The following is a 23,504-nucleotide window of genomic DNA, read 5'->3' as shown; positions in this document are numbered from 1 at the left end:
ATTTTAACAAAAGAGACATCGATTTGGTTTCATTATAGACTCTCACTGTGGAGGCTGAGAAATGGGACTGAGAATATGAGATTTTCAGGTACCCCAGTTATTGTGCACAGTTCACATTATGCAGTTCCCCAGGCTAGGGCTGCCTGCTGCCAGCCCTGCTGGTGCCAGGCAGAGTGTGCAGTCCACTCCATCTTCCATATCTGTGTCTGCCAGCTCTGCCCTGCTTATCAGAACCAGGGTACTGCAGGTGCTTCACGACTCGTTTCACCCATGTAACAAGGCTGGAAGAGGTTTTTTCTTAATAAATTTGATTTACCATAAATCTATTCTGAGTATTGTTCACAGGGTCAGAGATTTTGAGCACTGAAAGTAGATGAGCCAGTTGCTAATATTTGCCATTAATTTCTCCATCTGGATCTTAAGCAGAAGCATATCTGCTTTTATGGTTGATTTTCCCAAATTGCTGAGACAAGTTTAGCAATCCTCTCCAATTCTATACTCCCATCTGAAATTTATAGGGCTTTTTTATGTCCTGAAGCTTTTTGTGTAAATGTTGTGGGATTTTATCTTGAGTATCCAGTACTCTTTTTTAAAAAATCTATGGTCCTTACAGTCTTCTGGCAAAGGAAGCCCATGTGACTCAGATCCTGTTTGCTATCAAGTTCACAAGCCATTGAATGGAATTTCTCAGGAGAGATTTTATTCTTGTTACATTTGACTTTGTTACCCAAATAGCTAAAGGATAAGACTGGATAAAACAACTGAAACGTTATTTAAGGCTTCCAATTAGAAGAGCTGCCTGTCATTTAAATATCTGACATTTTTTGACAGCCTGAACACTTTTCCCACACATTGACTACAACTAGGGAAAATAAAATTTTTGCCCTGAAGCATTGCTACTTGTTGATAAACAGCTGACTTAGCAATTTAAAGACCAATTAAAAGAGCTGCTATTAAGGGCTCATGGGGGCCTGCAGCTACAGGTTCAGCTGGAAAACTGGATCTGTTCCATCAGGCTCAGGGTGTGTGAGACAGCAGGTTTGAGAAGGGCTGGGTGCTTCCCACAAGGGTACAAATAACAGCAGAAAAAATGTATACATTGTAGTTCCTTTCACTGAGTAACCTTCAGAGCAGTTTTATTATTCCTGATCTTGTTTTTGTATGGTTTTTTTTTTTACTCAAGAATGAATAGTTGAGCTGTTATTACCCATGGAACACAAACACTCAGATTTGTCTTTATGAGCCACAAAACTGCTGAGGACAAGGCCAAAACTCCGCTGCTAAGAAGAGGTGACGCTGCTTGAAAGTCACCCTCTGGGCTGCCAAGCCACCTCTCAGCAGTGCAGAATGGTTTCTGGAGTGGAAAGAAATGAATTTGAATATAGAAAATGTTTCTTTGTTCCCCCAAGTTGTTTGTTGCAATTCACTGATAAAAGTATTAGTGTATAACCTGTGGGAGGACATCCATCCTTTAGAAGCTTTCTGGTGCCCAAATCACAAGAGGTAGCAGACTGACTGATTTCTGCCAGGTCCCTGGGAATAGCAGGTATTCAACATGTGCCAAAGAGTCTTCAAAAAGATTTGTGACCAAAATTATTAAAGCCAGGATGAATTACAATTTGAGGAGGACCTTTCAGTTAGCCTAATTCTGTACAGCAATTTACTTAGCTAATTTCAGTCATTTTATAGGACAGGACTCATTAGGTGCAGCAAGCTGCAGTATTACTGACCTCCACACGATCCAAATCTGTGCAGTCTGGGGAAGATTGATTCTCAGGCTTGGCTTTGAAAAATATACTCTGAAGAATCACAACAGATTGTTTAATCTTGTCAAGAGAGTGTAAGCTGAGAATGATACAACTTTGCTTGAACTGTAGCAGTTTCTGTCCGTAGACGTTTGCCTTCACTGCAGTCTGATCATTTTTCCTTGCCTATCAGCCCACATTTGAGACAGTTCCAGTGTCACCAGTGTCTTCTAATGGTATCCAGCTTCCTGGGCAGAAGCCAGTTTGGAAATCAGTTAGCTGTGAGTATGACAACATGTAACTAGTGTTCACTTCCTCTTAGTAAATGACAGACAGAAAGATCCTTTTCTGGTTCAGAGGTTAGTCCCCTCTTTCATGTTGGGGCAATGCTATGTATATTTCTTCAAAATCATTGTCGGCTTATTGTCATGCAGGAACCAAAGTTTGCCATTAAAGATCAATGTTGTACAGACACAGACTGCTGCCCTTGAGGCATCAGCATCTAAAAACGCTGATCATTGCAAGGCTGGGAATGTAAAAATAATCTCTAAGCAATATCCTGCAGAATTTGTCCAAAATATGTCATTAGTGTATTTTCGTGTTGCAAATCAAAGTATATTTCCTCCACATTTCTTCTCTAGTACTGCAGAAATTGTAGTATTAGAAATTTATAATTTTCCTAGTTCTGCCCTGTTATTCTCATCTAGGAATGGTGTTATCCCTTAAATTCTTTGCCCTGACAGTGATTGGCAGTGCTAATGAAAGTAATAGCTCCCGTCTACACAGTGTCTAGATAATTGTCAGCAATCTTCCATGAGAATGTTCATCTCTCAGTTTGAAAGCTCTTCCCATCACCATTGTTCAGGGCTTAACTAAAGGGATATTAATGCCCAAATTTCTAAACTAATCCCTTGGATGTTTACCTCTGGATTCAGGGGCACAGACATTTTCCTTGGTGGCAAAAGCTGCTGAGCTGATACTTCTGCTCTGCAAGCAGTTTTACTGAAACAAATGGGAACCAAATGCCCAGAGGTACCATGAGCAGCCTGTGGTGGCATGTCCAAGAGAGATGGGAAGAGAGATGGAAAACACCTTAAATGGCTTGGACATTAGACAACAACTAAAGCCACAGTTCAGAAACCAGAAGCCACCTAATAACACACTTAACTTTTCTCATATCAGACTTGTAAAATATGTGGTGTTGCAGAAAAGTCCCTGTAACTGTAAATGGAATGATTCAGAGAACATGGGGCAGTGAATTTTAAAAAATTACATGTTTATAAGACATGTAATTTTTTTAAATTCACTTCCTGATTGCCATGACTTTTGAATACACTTGTGTCCTATTAGTAAATTCTTCTCTGTAGTTCTGGGGGCTGAAATTTTACTTCACTTTCAATTAAATTTATTATTCCATCCCAAATGGATTTAGGAGCTGAACGTTACAGGAAAACTAAAAATTTTCCTGAGATACTAGAGATCCATCAGGAAAATTGGCAACCCTTTAACTCATTTATGTTTTCACACTTTGGCCTCCATGACAATAGCATATTTCTGGACTTGATTGTACTGATTTCAAAAATTTTCCTCTGACATCCAGCAATTTAAGGAGGTGACTAAATTTTAGAGAAGAACATTAAGTCATTTCACAATATCTACTATAAATGCCAGTAGATACAGTGTTTTTCAAACTGGAAAATTGCATGTTTTGTCCTTTTATGGTGCTATACACCTAAACTATCAAAAATGAGAAATATGTGTATGTCACTACATAAAATATATGCACAATATCTTGTGATTGTATATAAGTCATCAGTAACTTGAGAAACTGTGTCAACAGCATTTTTCTGTCAAGACCTTTTATTTTTAATTGTTCATTTGACAAGTGCCACCACAGTTTGCTGGCCTGGGAAGACAAGGATGGAGTAAAAAAACTTGGTAATTCCTGATAAACAGGAAGTTCCAGCTTGACTGTCTTTCTCACAGAAAGCAACAAGTTAAATAATCTAAAACGAAAATAGGGATTTTATTTCTAAGGGGTTATTTCCTCAAGACAAAACAGGAACATGCTGTGGTTTGCACTGAAATTCCTCTTTGAAGCACTTCCTTTATTACTTTCTCGAGAATTTTGTCCTCTTGGTTCAAATTTTTAATGTCTCCATACTAAATGCAATTTATTATTCATATATTATTTCCCTTATTTTCAGCTAAGAGCTGTCTAGACTGTGGAACAGATAAAGGCAGCCCATCCATAACAGAAGAGCTCTCCTATGATGTTTCTTTCTCAGAATCCATTACAGTCCTTCCGAAAACCCAAGAGTGGCCAAAAAACCAGAGGTTCAAAAAGGAAGACTCGGCTTTGCCAGTAAGTTTCTTCTCCATATATTTCCTCGATTGTTTTCTTTAACGCAGCAATTTCCTGTTTCATATCCCCAGCACAGTGGAGTCTGTTGAGATACATGATCTGGCCCTTGCAGTGTGTGCTTTGTAGAGACTTCACTGTGTGCCTGCCTGCTGCCTGTGACTGATTCCCAAAGTTAATACAGATATCCAATCCAGGTTTTCATTTGTACCCATCATGAACATGTGCACCCAGAGGAGTATTTGTAACTCAGTCCTCAAATATTGCATCATCCACAATTTTTTCACCCAGAAATAAAAACTGCTTATTGGCATTAAAACTAACAACCATTTTTGTTATCTGTCTGCTTTTCTACTTTTTTTCCCCACAGATTATCTGCCTTTGTTAACATGTGGATTTAAAATTGCTTTGCAGATGAAGGGAGGAAAGCAAACCTTGTTCCTGCAGCAGTACTGGCTGTTTCCAGTCAGTATTGAGTGCAAATCACACTATAGGAGAATCTACACAAATTGTTCAAGAAAAGTTTGCCGTATCATCCAACCAGACATGCACTGAGCAGTTGTGTCATTATCTGGAATTATGTCATGAAGTCATGGAAGTAAATTTTCTACTCATATCAACCTTCACAACTTCCATCACTGAAAACTGGAGCATTAATTTAGTGCTTCCAGTACCACCTTTTCAGTGACATTTATGAAATGGCTGTAAAGTATTTGGAAAAATTTCCTGGATATTATGATGTCCTGAGGTCCCAAACTAATCTGAAATTGTTACAATCCACACAGACATTGAATTATCTGAGAATTAGTCTGTTGTCCATCTCAGATTTCATCAAGGAAGAAGCTGAGATGCAGAAGTAAGCTTCTATGTTGAATGATAAGACACCCTGTAGATTACATAATTTATGTGAAATCCCTGTGTGGTTTTTTCTGTCTTTGGTTTTTTGGATTTTTGGGGTTTTTTTGGTGGGGATAACTTGGTGGTGACTAAGGGCATCTCTACACTCATCATGATTTTGGTCTTTACTACCAACATGCACACTCACGATACATTCTCTGCAACAGCACAGACAATTCCCAGTTGACGGAGCAGGGAAACTGATGACAAAAAGGGAAGAGAAGATGCCATATTGAATTATGTATCTGTGGATTCATAATTGATAAGCCTTAGAAAATGCCAGTATTGTGCTGGAGTTGAACTGCTCTGCATGCAGGACATAATTTTATGAGCTCAGAAGGCCACACAAGAAACATGCCAGGTCATTGCAGAGCATTTCTGAAAAAAGTGGGCAATCATGGCTGTTGATGTTGGCCTTTCCCCTGCTTCATCTGCTGCTGCTCGTGGTGTTTGGTTCTTTCCCATGGTGACTCAGACTGTAATGGGCCTCAGCAGAAAAATCTCCTCTCACTCTGCTACCCTGAGCAGCCAGTCACCTACACTCAGAAGGACAGTGGGGCTACACTGGAGGCAGTGGAACATCACACTTTCTCCAGGGTGGGCCTGACAACATAGCCAGCTTCATTGATGGTGTGTACAGAGCTGCACAGATATTGGATATCATAAAATAGCTTGTCCCCTGCAGCAGGGAGTCCCCTGACTCCTACAAGAGTCAACTCAATATCCCCAGGAGCCTAGGGATTTCCCCAGAGTGCATGTGATTTCTCCAATGTGGGACCATGGTCCATGTGACTGAGTTGAAGATACCACAGAAGTACAAGTCTGAGTACACTGCACAGAAACAACATTGCAAAACATCAGACGCAATCCTTAGCCAAAACATTGGTAATCTAATTTCAGGATAGCACAGCCTCCTTCAAACCTGCATATTACACCACTGTAAGAAAAACCACTGGAAAATTGTGACACAAAACAGAGAAAGAGAGCCAGCTCCAAAGTTTGTATTAACCACAGCATCACATCATAGTGAACCCGAGGCGTCAAACAGCCACTGTGGAAAATCTTTGTAGTACCCTTTTTAATCAGTTTTGCAGTGCTTAGAATTTTTTCTCTTTCCCCCCAGAAAATATATGTATACAGTCTGGGATTTTTTCCTTTTTTTTCAAGGTGATTTATTGCATTTCAACTGCTTTTTGCATCACTGGAATCAAAATGTGTAGATGTTCTTTAGTATTTTGTGTTTCTTCAGAAGGCTAACTCCCATGCAGCTTTTGTTACATTAAGTCTCAGAAAAAAAGCTAACAGTGCATTCTAAGGAGGAATATTCTGGGCTAAAAATGCCCCAGGCAGCAAGTAAAAAAGTTATTCCATTCCCTACACTCTTTCTCCCCCAATTATTGTTAACCCCTATTGAAAGACCATATGCAGTGTAGTTTATGAAGTCCTAAGCTACATGATCTAGGTGTCCTTTGTACTCTCTTCTTTTTGAAATCTGGCGTAAGTTTAGGGTTTTTTGTTTACCTTTTTCTTAATCAGTTTGACTGGCTTAAATTAAAGATGGGTTAAATCTTTTGAGTCTAAATTTGTTTAAAAAAATGAAGGACTGAGCTGAAATCTCCAGAAACAAAACATTACTAGAGACTGGGTTTCCACTCAGTTCCCTAAAGGAATAAGATGATTTTGTAATACTGTTTATTTATGCCTCTTATTAACAATGCCTGGTTTAAATTTTAAAAAAAGTACAATACCAAAGATCCACAGTTCTTTGAAAAGCATGTTTTTTACCATGTTTTTTTACTATGAATTTTTTTATTATGTCTAACAGTTATGTCAGAAACTGATGGGTGTTTGTTCTTCTTGACATTTGTACAAATGCATCTGTTATGACCCAACATTCCTGGCTCTGGTCCCTGACACTGCAGTTTCTAAAATATGTAGACATCTTCACATGCCCCCAAATTACTCAGTATCATTTAGTTTAAGTCTACTTGAATAAATTATTTGTTGGCTGCTGGGAGTCCTGCTTCTAAGCTTTCTTGAGTAATAAAAAATACCCCTAAGTTGGCAGGTTGGCTTCTGAACTAAGCAGTTTTGCTTCTGGGCTTTTCCTCAGATCTTCAGTTTGAACTCCCCTGTAAGACCTCATAAGCTAATAGCATTATGCAAAGCAGGCATGGATTCATTGCACACACACAGCTGATACAGAACCATATCCATGATTAACCATGCCAGCCACTTCAACAGCATTCAAAGATGTTTTGGGGAAGGCAGGAGCAGAGCAAAATGCTACATCCTGCAGAAACTGGGCAAAACTTTTAAAGGATCACATAACTTATCTGTCCTAGCTGAAGTGCAGGCACTTCCCACTCAAGCTGCAAGGGTGCATGGTGAACAAGAAGCTGAGTTTTATGTTCAGGTGGATGCCAGCTGTGTCACCATGCCAGGCCAATCTACAGGGCTGTAGTTATCTCTTTATTGTTACCCACCTACCGGAACATGACCTCCAGTCACATCCGTGCATCTCTTTATAAACAAAAATTCACTCCCTGTAACTTTGGTGCAAATAAAGATGCGACCCATCTCTGCTGTAGAAATTCATTGTTCGGAAGAGCCGCTTTGGGCTGACGGAGGTCGGGGACCTGTCTCCTGAGGACATGAAGAAGATCCGCTACCTCTCCCTGATCGAGCTCACGGCCTTCTACGACGCGCTGGGTGTGGAGCTGAAGAGGAACCGCGTGGAGAGGGTGCGGGGACGAGGTACCGTGTGTGGCATCCCCTCTGCAGCCGCCTTCGTGTCCACCAGCTGTGGAAGAAGGTGCTTCCGAGGCTCTGTTTCCTGCTTTTCACATTTGTTGTTGTTATTTTTAAGAGAATGGTCTTTTCGGAGTCCCTCTCACCGTGCTGCTGGAGAATGACCAAAAGAAGGTTCCTGGAATAAAAGTGCCCCTTATCTTCCAAAAAGTGAGTATCACTTGGCCTGCTTGGTCACTAGGATTTGCTTTTCCACCATTTGCATTGACACTCGAAGGAGTCATCAGATCAGAGAAGTTTTAGACTTTCAGGTGTCTAGAGACTGTCTGACTGAATATTAAGGTTTGAAAACTTTGTGACAAGGAGAGAAAATCTGCTCTTTTTTGATTTTTGTAATTATGTGATACCACACAGGAAAAAAATGTCTTTCTGTTTCCCTTTTTCATCAAAATAGAGAGCCAAGCAAAATTATGTGTGTGCAGAAGAGGCAGTTGTTGTTTCAGGAGTTTTCATTTCACATTAATTGAAACCATAGGTATTACTTAGCTACTGTTTCCAGAATGGAAGTGATATCTTCTGATTGAGGTTTTTATGACAAGACAGTGGTATTTAAAAGAGACATTTGGCCGCACAAGGATACCCTGGGGATGTCTTGGAGGCAGGAACACCGACACAATTACCTGTGCAGTTGCACAGATTTACATAGACTCAAAATGGCAACAGATTTCATTATAAATACTGACAAAAGAAGTGTTGAGGAGTGTCAGACTGACACAACTTGAACATTTACATGACTTTGTGATTAGGTCCACTGCTGCCCTGTCAAGATAACTATGGAAATCAGAAGAATCAAGGTTAGGGCAGGAAGCAGATCTGGTGGTGAAAGTCCAGAGCTGTATGATTAAATGCTGGAATTTTTATTATTTTCCTCAGTGTTCAAAATTAAATAAAATCAAAGTTTTTTTGTTTTTTTTTTTTAATAACCAATTGGAGTGGAAAGTTTAGTCCTCTATTCACAGAAATTTGAAAATAAAATATCCTGGGATCATTTTCTAATCAGAGTTCTCAGTTCCAAAAACCTATGTTATCTATAGACCTTTCCCTTGTGCCCCTTGGGCCACACTTAAACATTCCTCAGAGGTTATTTTTCCTTCAAAACACCATTGTGCTTAAGCATATCTGCTGTTTTATTAATATATTTATGTGTTAATTGTTCTATAGCAGTGCCAACTCTCAAGGACAGAGGGGCCTATTGCATTAGCAGTTTTCTATACTCTGCATACTCCTTACTTCAGGATCGAGGCTATGGAGACAAATTAGGCAGATTTATTTATATGAACTGGCTGGATCTCATTAGCTGGTTCCATAGAAATGTATATTTTTCAGATTCGTTTCAAGGACACCTAGGTTGAAAAGAAAGTCAGGAGTATTCTTAAGCACTTCTGAGTAGTTTCCTGGATTTTTTTGTCTCTTCTTTCAGCTGCTGCTCAAGCTTGAGGAAACAGGTTTGGAAACTGAAGGAATTCTACGGGTTCCTGGATCTGCCTCCAGAGTCAAGGTACACATTCAAGCCAGTTTTCTGTCTTCTGGACCACAGACTCTATGTAAAATAATACAGCATACACACAAATTCAGACTGCACATAAATACTGATCTGTGTAGCTCAGCATTCCTACTCCTGCCAGTGAAAGGTCAGGTTAGTTCCTGGGAACCAATAAATCACAGACCATTTGGTCTATTACTTTGATTTAGTTAATGTTCTATATAAAGCATAGAGGATGTTGAATGTGATTTTTCTCCACAAAACTTGGAGACATCCTTTCAGTTTATCTCTGTCATCCAAAATTGCTGTGATCTTATCTCTGTTTTAATTTATTTCAGAAATGCAGAGTCCCTAAACTGAGTGAACATCAGATAAAGATCTTATTCTCTGTCATTTTAACCTCTGTGTCATTTTATTTTCCATTTATCGTCTGTGATCTCGCAATTTCATGATCCAAGTGAGAGAAATTTGGCCTCTGTTCACTGCTGGAAGCCTGAAGTACTGCATTTTCACAGGCTATTTGTGGGCTATGAACACAGTATAATTGGCACCCAATAACCTGACACTCTGGGCCAGTAATATTTGCAATTGTTTCTCCAGACCAACTTCATTCCAGGAGCTGGAGGAGGCAAATTAGAAAAACAAGAAACTTTTTTGGTTGGTTGAGCTTTTTTCTGGCCTTAGTAGGGTCTATCTCTTTCCCAGATTTTTTCTTTTTTTCTTTTTTTTTCCTTTTCCCTTAGGCTTCTTTTTTATCTGGTTTAAGCAACACTTTACAGTGCATCCTACTCCCACTTTTTCAGCTAATTTTGTGTTTTGAGGCAAGAAGTCTCAAGATTGTGGCAGCCACACAAATGATGGGGATTGCTAAACAATTGGGTGGGCTGAGGATCATAAAAAATGGCTGAATAAGAAGAAGCAGCATTACATGAAACACACCAAAGTTAGGCAGCAGCATCCCAGCTCCTTCGACTCCATGCACTGATAAAAGTCACCGAAGCCTTGAAAAGTGCCACATCTTGCAGAAGGGAGCTCCTAACTTTGCCCTGTACTTTTCAGCTTCCTCACTTTTTCATACAAATGATTGAATGTTATTTCACACAATCTCAAATTTTTCCAGTCTTTCCATGGAGATTACACAGCAGGGCTGTGCTCTAATTCAATTATTTTCATATTCTTTGCATACACTGCACTGTGTCTGGTTCACTTCTTTTTCACAACCTGTGTCCTGGGAGCTGCTATGAGCTATAACTTCATATGCAACTCCTCCATACTAGGTGGTAAGTTAAACTGCCCATATAAAAGTTTTTAAATTATTTGAGTTTTGGTTTCATTTGAGTATGCCCAACAAACCGGTGAGCAAGAGAGAGATTTTTTCAAAGGAGATCCAGATTTCATCCTTCAAAAGCCTTCATACATTATTATGACATTAGGACCTAAGGGCATTCCAACTTTATTTCAGTCTTGTTTGGAGTAACAAAAGGCACATGGAAATGATTAAAGGTTGCTCTTCTATGAAACAAAGACTAGAAGTGAATACAAGTTTTCCTCTGTAACAAAAGCTGCAGTGAACCGAAACTGTATGATAGTCTAGTGAAGGATCAGTCATGTTAAAAAAAAATTGTAGCACATATTTTAAAAATATTAGATGCAACAGAGATACATGTATACAAGGCCGGGGAGGGAGGGAATTGAGTGTATAAAATACATCCTTACCCGTGTGGAGATATATATATATATATATATATATATATATATATATAACTATATGTATATATATATAAAATGTTTATGTTTCCAAAATCTTGCATTCTGTATTTGTGACTTTTTCCCAGTTCTCAGCAGAAAAATGTGGAGTAGAATTCTGTCCTCTTGTGCTTTTGATGAGGTGAGGATTTCTGTTCCACATTTCCAGTCAGCTACAGGAGAGAATTCAGTCTAGGTGTTTGTATTGATTATGTGCAAAGGATGTGAATACAGAGGAAGCTGAGATAGCCCAGATTAAAACCAGTAAAATGTGCTAGTCAAAATGAGACTGTAGCATTTTATGCCAAATCCTGAACGACTTCCTACTTCCGTTTGTGCAGCCATTCTACTTCATTATGTGTGACTGTACTTGATATGTAATTTCCTTCCATTCATGTGAGACGTGGCAAGCAGAATTCATTTCTAAAAGCTTTTCTGCCTGAATGGGCTGAACTTTTTGCATAATATTAAAGTACAACTGACAAAATCATGATCCAAAACCAAATATTTGCTAGAGATATATTTTGTCATAAATGGTCTCATAAAAAGCAGCAACAAATTTCCTATGGATAGGACAGTGTTTGGCCAGTAATAATTGTGAAAGCGGCATTATTTATGGACATCCTTATGTTAAAATACTGTCCTTCAATCTTTTTAACTCAACAATTTTTTGAGGAGCTTGCAATTTTTTGAATGATGATCTGGGTTTGAAGCCAAATCTTGTTCCTGCTAGGAGCCTTGCTGAGTATTTCCCTTTCACATACGTGTTTTGAACACTGGCTAGTGACCCTCCAGAATTTAACTGACCTCTGTTATGGAGCAGGATGCTGCCATTGTGGAACAAGGGGATTAAATGGGAACCCAAAATGGTATCATCATCAATTCTATCTTAAACCTCTCCTGTGTTTTTAGAGGTTTGGGGGGAGGGGGTTTATGCATTAAGGTTTTTTCTGAAAGTAAGAAATGGTTTTGAATCTTTATTTTTCTACAGTCTGACCAAATCTAACTATAATTATCCTAACATAAAACTTCCTTTCTAAGATGGGAAGACCTGAATTTTAAGCCATTTGCTCAAGGCTCGTATTCAGAGTATCTAGCAAGTTCACTGGCTTTGAGGAAGAAACACCACTCCTTTGTGACTTAAGGGTCAAAACCTCTGGAGAGTGTTTTAAACAAAATAACTCAGTTAGCTGTGCTAACTGAGTTTACTGCTTCTAGTTCTAAGACATTGCACAAAATGCCTTGCTTAAGGTGGTTCAAATTTGCAGAAGTCTAGCTATAGCAAACTAAATGTAGCCTGGGTTGCCAAATATCTTCAGGAACTTGACTTGTTAACCTGCTCTGAGCTCCACATGGCTGTCACTGGGTTAGGGCTGCTTTAGTTCAAGTGCTGCACAAACCTGTCTTCTGCTTGTAATGGGCTTTCTGAAGTGATCACAAATTGCTGGATCAGCAGCAATGATTGAAGGCCAAATGTTTCTTTTATTTTTCAGAATCTCCATCAAGAACTTGAGGCAAAGTTTTATGAAGACACTTTTGACTGGGACCAAGTGCGAAATAATGATGCAGCAGGACTGCTAAAAATGTTTATAAGAGAACTCCCCAGCCCACTCTTCACAGTAGAATATCTGCCTGCATTCATCACACTCGTGGAAAGTATGTGGAAATGGATTTATTATGGACTGATAATATGATAAAATGCAAGTGTAGACATTACTTTTTTTTCTCTCTCTGAAGTATATAGCGAAAAGTCATGTAATTTTTTTCTCCCTCTGAAGAATAGAGAAAAACAGACCCAGTGCTTTGCCTAAACGTTTTCATTTTCTGCCAAGTTTTGTTTTCAAATGAGAAAGGTGTCTGCATTCAGCTAATAGCACAGGCTTGTTATGTGAACAAAACAACTGTTTAATGTAAAATTTGGAACCTGTGAGTAAACTGAGTAATGACTTTCATGTATAGACTCTGATTCACATTAACTGTAGGTTTCACAAATGAAAATTTCTGCAAGGCAAACTCAAATCACTGTCCTTTATCTACTGGACTTACTGGACCTATTTTATTTCTGTTAAAGTTTATGTTGAGGTCAGAACAGTGGTACAGAGATATGTGTGAGCACAGAAAGGTTCAGGCAGCTGGGCTTTGTTTCCAGTGTACATACACCCTCTCAATCTCAGTACATTTTGTTCATTTCTCTTCCAGGAAGAATGCAATTGTACCTTGCCATACCTATGACTTCCCTGTAAAGTCACTCAAGCTAGGACAGACTGAAAGTCTCAGGATGATGAGTTTATTAGCAAATTGGTACAGAAAACTTTACATAAGGTTACAGTCACCCTTTCAGTGTCTCCATGAGTAGCTTAAAGGGCAGAAGGAGGTGACCTCTCTCCATAAACTTCACATACCTGAGTGTGTGTGGACTCTTTATGAGTCCCAGGCTGCATGCAGTTACAGTGGCTCAGCAGTTTGGACAAGACTGAGCAGGAGATGTCTGTGCAGAATAAAGTGACCTTATTCCCTACAACAAATACACAGATACCCAAAAGAAACTAGCTAGTACTAAAAAATACTGGATTGTTACTACGTAGATAGAATTTTATAGCGCCTTTGTGTCCCCGTGTAACAAAGATCCAAGATGATGAGAAAAAAGCCACTTATTAAGGTGATATTTTATTTTATGGTTAATCAACACCTAAGCATGCTAGTCTTGACCAGGCACTAGCTGGTATGTCTAGAACTGCTGACACACAAGGTTTTTAGAACAAACCAATTGCAGTTGGGTTTTCAAAAGCATTAATTATTCATGTCCTTAGAAATCTCCAAGATCAAGTTACAGCTACAAGCTTTGCATCTGTTGATCATGCTGATGCCTGAAGCCAACAGAGACACAGCCAAGGTAAGTTCTTCGTTTGTAATCACCTGCCATCTGTGGTGCTTTTGACCTTTAAGTGAAAGACTCATTTTTTTCAGATGCTACACTAGGAAATATTCATCTGTGTTTTTGATTATTTCCCTGAAAAGATGTTCAAATTTCCTGGCTGTCATTTCTTTTACAAGCAATTAAGAAATAGTTGCTGGAGGTATCCACCTGCTGGATCTCAGGCATCATTATTATGGAGCACTCATTTCAAAGAGGCATATTCCTCACGTAGTTTGGACAGAGGAGGTCTAGTTTCTGGATTTTCTGTATAACTGAAATTCTCCAGGATGAATTTAAAAGAGAAGCTGCCCTGTAGGAGCTTGCCTAGTGCACTCCTGGTACTGGAAGGGCTTACTGGGCCAGACTGCAGCATGTAGTGCAAAGTAAAAGCATTCATCTGCAGCACAGATGTCAGGAGCTCACCCTCAGCTGGCTTGCCTTACAAACCCATGCCACCACCATGTCCTGCTTCCTGATACAAACACAGTGGCTACAAGCATTTTGGATGCTTGGGAGCTCCCAGGTCTGACTGCAGCTGTATCCTGACCCTAAGAGACACTGATTGCATCTTTGGGCCCGTTTCCAGATCAAGGAAACCTGAGTGAACAAGCTTCCTGGGAACCTCCAGACATTTCACCAGGTCCCCTGCTCATCAGGACCATGCAGGTCTCCCACCTCTGAAAGCCTTTCACTAGTCAGTTTAGATACAACCTTGTGAGTTCAGCTGCCTTCTTTACCTGAATTTATTTATACAGTAACAAGGGACAAGACCAACAAATGTCTTCAAAGTACCTGGAGGTCTGCTAGTGCTCTGTAAAGAATGGGGGCTGTTTCTGTTACCAAAATTCATTTGAGTATAGAGCTGCATATGTAAAACACATGCTAGAGGAGTACCCTTAATTATTACTCTATTATTAATTATGCTTCTGTACAAAAATATATGTGATGATGAAACTCTGCAAATCTCCACTCTCTAATGAGGTTTTAGAAACTTCTCCAGCAGAGTTTCTGTTTTGTAATTCTTGGGTTTGTAAAAATGTCTTAATTGCTGTGTCAGGATACAAAGACAGTGTTTTAATGGTATGCTTTTCATGGTTTAACCAAGAGGCAGCTAATATCTGTCATGGTTTAACCCTAGCCAGCAACCAAGCACATGCAGCTTCTCTCTCCCTCCCTCATCAGTAAGATGAAGGAGAGAATAAGTGTAAAAGCTGGAAAATTAATGACTTGAGGTAAGTGTAATTTAATAGGAAAACAAAGGCTGTTCATGAAAGCAGAGCAAACAAAGGAACTCACCACTTCCCATAGGCAGGCAGGTGTTCAGCTGTCACCAGGGGAGCAGGGCTTGATCTCATTCATGTAACAGTTGGGAAGACAAAGGCCATCACCCCAAAAGTCCTCCCCTTCTGTCATCTTCCTCCCACCTTTTTACAACGAGCATGATGTCCCATGGTTTGGAATATGGTCACCTGTCCTGGACATGTTTCCTCCTGATTTCTGGTGCATGTCAGCAATGTGGCAGTATGAAAATCAGAAGAAGCCTTGGCTCTAAGGAAGCCCTAACCAGCAGTAACAAGAAAAATGTATATTATAAACACTGTGTTCAGCAAAAGTCCCAAACATAACCCCATACCAGTCAGTGTGAAAATTAACTCTACTCCATCTAAAGCCAGCACACACAGCCATTCCTTCTTTCCTCCCCCCTCCCAGTGGGATGGGTGAGAAAATCTGAAAAAAAAGTGAAATTAATGGGTTGAGACAATAACAGTTTAATAGGACAGAAATGAATGGGAAAATAATAATGATTAATTAATTAGAACACACAGAACAAGTGGTGCACAAAGCAATTTTTCACCACTCACTGACTGATGCCCAGCCAGTTCTTGAGTAGTGGGCCAAGACCAGTTTTCCCCACAGTTTAGATACTGAGCACAATGCCATGCAGTATGGAATATCCCTTGGGAGTCAGCTGGCCAGACTGTGTCCCCTCCCAAGTCCTTGTGCAGCCCCAGCCTCCTTTCTGGCAGTACAGCATGAGAAGCTGAAGATTACACTTGACTAAGTGTAAACACTGCTTAGCAACAGCTAAAACATCAGTGTGTTATCAACATTATTCTTATCCTAAATCCAAAACACAGCCCTGTACCAGATACAAGGAAGAAAATTAACTCTATCCCAGCCTGAAACCAGAACAATATTGCAGAAGGACTCATTGGTAGACCCCAACTCTAACCACAGCTGCAGTCTGTGCAATTTAATCATTCAAGCAAAATTCTGAATAAACGACCCAAAAGGGGAAATTAATTTCCTTGGACTCTGCCAGGCATGTGCAGAAGTAACATCAGTGGACAACCACTTAGCTCTTCTTGCTTTTGTTATCCCAGAATAAAAGTTTGAGGGTTGCTGGCAGAAATTTCAGGTTGTATTGCATGTGGGACTGGTGCAGATTTGGAGAGACTAATCACCCCAAGTGACTGTGACATAAAAAGCATTGGTTAGATGCATCAAAATGGACACTTGGTCTATGAAGAATCTATGAAGAAAGTAACTATTCCCTTGCAATACATGTACATCTTACCTCTAGTATAGGATTCAGAGCCTTACTGTGGACACTGTATTTGCCTTATAAATTTGGGATTATGGTCTAAGTGATAGATAATTTATTAATGTGTGTTTTGATAACATAAACTATTCCTCTGTGTTTGACACAGGTTGTTGTAAAAAATATCAGAGTAATCCAAATACTGTGAAAAAACCACTAAATTTCACTTCCAAGTGCAAATATGACAGCCAGACATGTGCATTTGAAATGCTGCATTTCAAAAGTAAATTATTTCCTGAGATTAAACAAGTACTGTTTTCTTCCAGGCCTTTCTTCAGTTCCTGAAGAAGGTGGTTGCTAATGAAGGGAAAAACAAGATGAGCTTGTGGAACGTGTCTATGATTGTTGCACCAAACCTCTTCATCTACAAAGGGAAACGCGCAAACCAACAGGAAATGCAAGCAGCCGCCACCACCGCGCACATTGTGCGGCTTCTGATCCGGTACCAGGACATCCTGTGGACTGTGAGTACTGCTGGTTCCCCCTTGATGGTCCCATCTCAGTGCAGGACATGTGCAGAAATCAGAATAAACCCACCTTCCAAGGGGAAGCAGTTTCTTTGGAAACTGACTGGAGTCTTCCATATCTAGAATGAGGCACCCTGGCAGATTTTTCTGGATTGAAAAATTACTTACTACCTTACTTATCTAAGACATCTATTTTAGCATCAGTTGCCTTCTGGAATTGTTTATACAGTGATGCATAGAAGAATGATTTAATCAGGATGTGTAGGTGATACATCTAATCTTGAATATGATTAGATGTCTGTTTAAAGTCTACCCCACAATAAAATGGGACAAAAGTGTGTACAACTTTTTGGGCTTCTGAAGGTTGACCCAAAGATATTGACAGTCTCAGCTTATTTGCTCATAACAGAGGGAGAGTATAATGGGGGTTGCAAAGACTACCTCCTAATAAAGCTCCTGCAGCTACAAACATCACTTTAAAGTTTCATATGGCATGAAAGACAATCTGCAGTTTCACCAAAGGATAACTGTAGGTTGTTAGAGGAAGTTACTGATTGCATGTATCTTCTAGGAATAAACAGAGTTTCTGCTGCCTAAAATTCGGTGCCCTTCTAAAAATGCAACACAATTGGGAAAAATTACTGTATATTCTCAGATCTGGTTTCCTCCTCCTAGGTCCCATCCTTCCTGATTTCCCAAGTGAGAAAAATGAATGAGGCAGCCATGAACAACAGCAAGAGACAGCTGATGTTTGACAAAGGAGTGAGAAAACTTTTGAGGAGAAAGACCATGGAACGGGAGAGACCTGAAAGACCAGAGGTGTGATAAAAAGATCAGGTTTCAGAGCAGCTTAAACAGCCTACTTCCTTTATCTCATGAAAGATTCTAGGTGTGGGGAGGAAATTTTGCCATACAAAATAAGCTGATTTGAGAATTGTCTTGAAAGGTGTGCTTCCCAGTCTAACACTCCAATAAGACAAAGTTTTGGGACTTGATTGAGAAGAGGTAAGGAAGGCAGAATGATTTCCAGCAGCCAAAGCTGCTAAGCTGGTTTTCAACCTGTTCCGTAAGAAATGGTTATATGTGGACTGTCCCTGGCAGCAGTGATTTGTAGATATTCAACAAATGCATGGATCTGTTGATGAATAGAGTGATGAATAGAGTAGAGTGATCCATATTAGGATTAATTGCATTTATCCATGTCCTGGTACAGGCCACTTGATACTCTTCTTGCAAGATTTAGTCTTACAGCTTGCACTAACTTTGTCAGCAGAGAGAAAGTTCAGTCTGTCTATCATAGACACCTAAACTGTGCCTGAATGTGCTCTGTGAAGTAGATTGTATTGTTATTCCCTGTATAGTCAGAGGAGAGAGGTGGACACTTTTGAGGATTTCCAGGGCTCCAGTAGCAGTTTGGACTTAAAGAAAATCTGATAGAAAAACCTTTCTTTAAAGGTCTTAAAGCCACCAATTTTAATCTACTGCCTAGAAACTTAAGTGGAGTATCCTGCTTTGATACGCAACTAAAACTATCTTACATATAAAGTGCAACATAAATTTGGGCAACAAGACATATCATGTCTCTGTGCACAACCTACACAGTCCCTATAGCAACTTACATGTATTTCCATGTAGTAACTAATAACCTGGAGAGGAAGTATTTAGAGTTTTCCATGAAGACTCCTTAACAGAAGGAAGGCTGGTGAATTATGAGAGAAGTAATCAAGGAAATGGTGAAGAACTCTGTAGTTGTTGAAGAATAGTCTTGAAGAACGAAAGAAAAGACTAATTAGGAAGGAATGATATCACAAGGTTATGAGAAATAGAGAATGAGCCACTATTACAGGCAAGAGAGAAAATGCAGAAGGTAATGTATGGGGGAAAATGTAGAAAGATAAATGTAAGTATGAATGGTGAATACATTCTAATTCACCTTTCTCAAGAATTTGCCAGCACTGACTGAAGTATTTTAGGTAGGGTAGGACATACATTGGTGCTCCAGATGGAGACAGAGATGTTTGTTTAAAATGGCAGTGTAGGCTACTGCGCTGCAAAGTTAATTTCAGCGTGGGATGAACACAGATAGACTCCTTCTCTGAGGAGAGTCCATTACTGAAGTCATTGCACCTTTGGGAAGACAAGTCCATTGATCAGAGTAATTGGCTTTACATCTAATAAAAATGAGGGTAGCCATGGCAAGGAGCTGAAATATGAAGGGTAAATTGGAGGCAGACTCTGTTTGGATAACTGAGTTTAATGTTGAGAGCACTTAACGCAATCCCCAGGTCTCAGATGTTCTAAATTACACAGAGACAGAGACTGGAGAGACTATTGTGTTCTGGTCAGCATGGTATTAACTGGATTAGGACTGGAATGCAAACCTTGCTAATTGATTTATCCACCATTAATCATGGAAGAGTGCATAAACTTCATAGATGATCATTTGAACCCTACACAAGGTCAAATTTCAAATTAACAGAAACCATATGGTACTTGATGTTTTACTGTACACACACTTCAATCTGATTGAAGTTATAGGAAGCAGAAACAGAGAACTGAATTTTTATGCCTCAGGAGAATTTCATCTTTAGAAGGAAAACCAGATATTCTTAATAATTTTTATGTTTTTAAATAAGCATCTGGTTCACTGACCACTGTTAACAGAAATAAGTTAAAGTTACAATTCAAGGGCTTTACCCTGTGTGCATTTATGTGCTACTTACCAAAGAGTTTGTGGCTTTGTGTTGTATCTGATTTGTGTCCACGAATTTGCATTTGTATGACTGTAAATGTCTTTTGAATAGCCAAGAGAATGCATGACAGTGAATTTTGCAGGCAACCTCAAATGAGGTTGCAGAACAGCTTCCAAATTGAGCTAGAGCAATATTTGCCTTATACTTACTCTATTGAATATTGATTTTAGGGAGCTGTCACTTTCCCTCCATACTTGCAGTCTGACATACCCGAGGGGGTGATAAGAGTTTATGCTCCACTGCATTCAAAAGTCTCTATGGCAATTCAACTCAACAGCCAAACAAAAGCCAAAGACATCCTGGCTCGATTCCACTGTGAAAACAGGTGGGTAAAGCAGAACATTCTGTTTTTCCTGAATAACAATGTCAGAACTATAAATGAATAGATTCCTCCCTCTTCAAAGATTCATTGTGTTACAATAACTCTTTTTCTAATCTAAAATTGCTAATTTATGGTTATGTCAATCAAAGAAATTTTAACCACTTATCTTACTCTTTTTATTCTACTTAATAACTGGCTCCTATACAGAGTCAATCTGCCCTCCCTTATACCACTAATAAAAATGTACATTAAACGTATATTTTATAGACTTGCCACATAGAGAACCCAAAGGGATTGTTTTACATCTCTCCATAAGTCTAGAATGTTTTTATTTCTGTAAGGTAATAATTATTAACAGCTATGGGAAATGGTAAATTGTGTCTGAAAGTCTTTTCTGAAAAGTCTTCCCATGTTACCACATAATTCTGTTGTTTGAATAAATAATATAAAATTAATAATGCAGAAGGTTTGGTTGATTGTGATGCAGTAATCTACCTCTGTGGCAGATTCATTATTCTGTAGTGGTCCATTTGGTAGAAGTTGTTGGTTTTAATAAGGCAGTTCAGAGGGGAAAAAATATCAAACTTTAGTTTACCATATATGGTAGATGATGAGGCAGTGGTTATAACAGAAGGACAAACTGAAAGGTTTTTTTTCTATCCTAGCCGTGGATCATCACAGAATGTGAGAGGCCAGATCCAAAGTTTACATGAAATTGGAGGAAATATAGGTAGGTCTCAATTTTGAAAACTAATTCTTAATGTCCTTAACCTCCTAAAATACCTCAGGCCAGCAATGTTTTGACACAGCTGGGTCTCTCCTACCCTCCAGTCCATTTGGAGCAAAGGAGCCTGACCCAGAAGCGGTTAGAATCCATGTCATCATTTACTCCAGCTCCAGAGTGACAGGAGGGGTACCCCAGGAGAGAACAAACATGACGGCTGGATCCCAGCAGCACTTCTTACAGTCTTGCCACATTCATCTGACCTCTTGCTTTTACCTCTCTCACTCTCCTAACTGAGCATTTTTCCATGGTTAAGAGATCCTTAGTCTTCCTCTTGCAAGCACATTCCACCTTGCTGTCAAGCATTTTTCCAAGATCTCTTTCTTTCTTACTGTATGTAAGTGTTAACCTCCCTCAAATAAAGACTCACAGAAATGTGAATTCAGCCCCTGCACGTATAGGTGTTCTGTACTCGCATTAATCTGTGTGCTTTATTTAGATTGCAAATTCCTTGCAATAGAGTTTTTGTCCTCACTTCCATGCAGTGACACCTCTTACAATAACAACAGTGGCCTACAAGTTTCTGGCCTAAGGGTTAAAAAACATATTTTAATTTGTTTAAAATTAAACAAATTAATTTTGCTTAATTATTACACAATCCTTTCTCTTCTTATTCTCTCCTTTCTCTGTTCATGCCAAAGTTCTGGATGCTGTGTTGGAGTCAGTTGTGAATTACCTGATTAGATCATTCCTTATTTCTTCTAGATTCAGTTCTGAAGACTTACTGTAAAGTTACTACAAAACATCACAGACTTACTTCAGCAGCAATCAGGAATCAGCCTTTATTACTCATGATAACAAAAAACTAAATTGGATTAGTGATTTGTTTTGCCTGTCCAAACACGATGACCAACTGATGCCAAAACAGAGAAATGATCCTAAAGACTTTGTGAAACAATCCTAAATATTTCTACCATGATCTTCCAAAAAATTGGGACATTTAATTTGCATCTTCATTTAAAATCATTTTTATAGTTCTAGATCCTTCAGGGTACCTTAGTCCGCTGATTATGCATTAATTCATTTATATTGCTTTCACTTGAATAAAATCATTGGGACCCCAGTGACCTCATAAGTAACCGTACAAAAATTTTACCATAATCCTGTGTCACAGCAAAGTAACCTTACCAGTGAAATTACTTCATTACCCCATGTAAATGCAATATAGTCCAACAAATCAACCTAACTCTAGAATTTATTGCCTTATTACTCAACTAAGAGGCACAAAATCCTCATTCAGGCAAAGGCAGCCACAACTTCCCAATCACCAGCTAATGAAACAGCCAGAGTGCAATGGATTTTTTTTTAACTAGCAAATTGGCAACTCCCAAAAACCTTGTTAAGAGTCCCTGTATTTCTCTCCAAGATCCTACTGTATGGAAACACATTGTTTACAGAGCTACTTTTTCATCATTTAAAAATAGTGTAGAAGTCAGAGAGTTGTAATTGCAGCTCAGTAAATCCAAAGAAATAAAACCCCCCATACTGCAGCACTAACAGTGTTGTTGATGCTTCTGAAGAGCCATATTCACTGTTTGACTAAATGTCTTATCCATTACTCAGTGTAATGCAGGAGATCCTGCCTGGAAGTGGCAGTAAATTCGTGACTGTCAGAGAGTAAAATCACTGGCAAATTTACCAAAGGCCCTCTCTGTATCCAGGCAAGATGTTAGCTGGATGGACACACCAAACTGGGCTTGCTGTGTGCAGGTCAGAGAAACATTCAAGGACTTTTTAACACAGCTCTGTCCCTGTGTGCTCAGAACGTCTTATGATTCATGGCTGACAATTTCCTTTCCAGGTCAGCACTGTTTGGATCCAGATGCGTTCATGCTAGATGTCTACCGTGCAAATCCTCAGGCAGAATGGGTGATAAAACCAAAAGCCAGCTGAAGCAGAAGGCAGCAGTATACTGGACAAAAGCCACATGGACAAGAGTGATGCCTGTCATTTTAAGCAGCTCTTGCAGAGACATAACAAAATGGTATCCACAGGACATCATTCCTTCCTACTGTACTGTCCAGCTGATGGTCAGCACATAGGACTTTTGGTATTCCAGCTTCCAAACCATTGGAAAAATATCACATTAGTTATGCTTCCATATGGATTACACTTGTGCCAGCTGGCCCAGGAGGTGAGGAGGGCAGACCAAGGTACGGTGTTCGTTTCCTGACCTGGTGTTAGAACAATTTTTGGAAATAATGCAGTGGCATCAGATGAATGAAACACTACTGACCACAGCATGACACAGGAGCATGACAGACCTTGGAGCTGGGAAGGTGTCTGTCAGGCATGGAAAGTGGGAGTTCAGCATGCAGCAATGCCAAGACAGCTGTGTGGAAACCAAACCTTTCTCCTGGAAGTGAACCCATACAGTGTGTATTACTGCGGTGCTTGTGTCTCCCAGTCACTCCTCGTGAGTACCTGATGCTGGGAGAGGGAGGCAGGAGGAGGAACTACAGACAGCTGTACTGCTCAGTGTACATACCACTGTGTATCTCACTACCAGTCTTCCAAAATCATCTGTCTGAATCCCTCAGCTGTGTGCACTTGTAATGGCCCAAACCACGCTCCCCTCCCTTCCCCTGTCACACAAGTTTCAGGAGAAAAAGGCT

General features: G+C 39.6%; 1 protein-coding gene across 1 annotated transcript in view; it reads left to right on the top strand.

The window, feature by feature from the left end:
- ARHGAP28 (Rho GTPase activating protein 28) overlaps nucleotides 1-22,875 on the top strand; it is a 73,754-nt gene extending 50,879 nt beyond the window's left edge. The window contains exons 4-15 of the mRNA XM_064705882.1: nucleotides 1,939-2,026; nucleotides 3,953-4,110; nucleotides 7,596-7,761; nucleotides 7,874-7,965; nucleotides 9,236-9,313; nucleotides 12,538-12,700; nucleotides 13,855-13,937; nucleotides 16,830-17,027; nucleotides 17,706-17,849; nucleotides 19,954-20,108; nucleotides 20,771-20,835; nucleotides 22,691-22,875. Of these exons, the coding sequence (XP_064561952.1) occupies nucleotides 1,939-2,026; nucleotides 3,953-4,110; nucleotides 7,596-7,761; nucleotides 7,874-7,965; nucleotides 9,236-9,313; nucleotides 12,538-12,700; nucleotides 13,855-13,937; nucleotides 16,830-17,027; nucleotides 17,706-17,849; nucleotides 19,954-20,108; nucleotides 20,771-20,835; nucleotides 22,691-22,782 (1,482 nt within the window). The 3' untranslated portion in view covers nucleotides 22,783-22,875. The remainder of the gene's footprint in view (nucleotides 1-1,938; nucleotides 2,027-3,952; nucleotides 4,111-7,595; nucleotides 7,762-7,873; nucleotides 7,966-9,235; nucleotides 9,314-12,537; nucleotides 12,701-13,854; nucleotides 13,938-16,829; nucleotides 17,028-17,705; nucleotides 17,850-19,953; nucleotides 20,109-20,770; nucleotides 20,836-22,690) is intronic.
- Nucleotides 22,876-23,504: the final 629 nt, after the last annotated feature.

This window comes from Zonotrichia leucophrys, chromosome 2 (genome assembly GCF_028769735.1).
Source record: "Zonotrichia leucophrys gambelii isolate GWCS_2022_RI chromosome 2, RI_Zleu_2.0, whole genome shotgun sequence".
Taxonomy (NCBI): domain Eukaryota; kingdom Metazoa; phylum Chordata; class Aves; order Passeriformes; family Passerellidae; genus Zonotrichia; species Zonotrichia leucophrys.
This window is presented reverse-complemented; position numbering and strand designations above follow the sequence as displayed.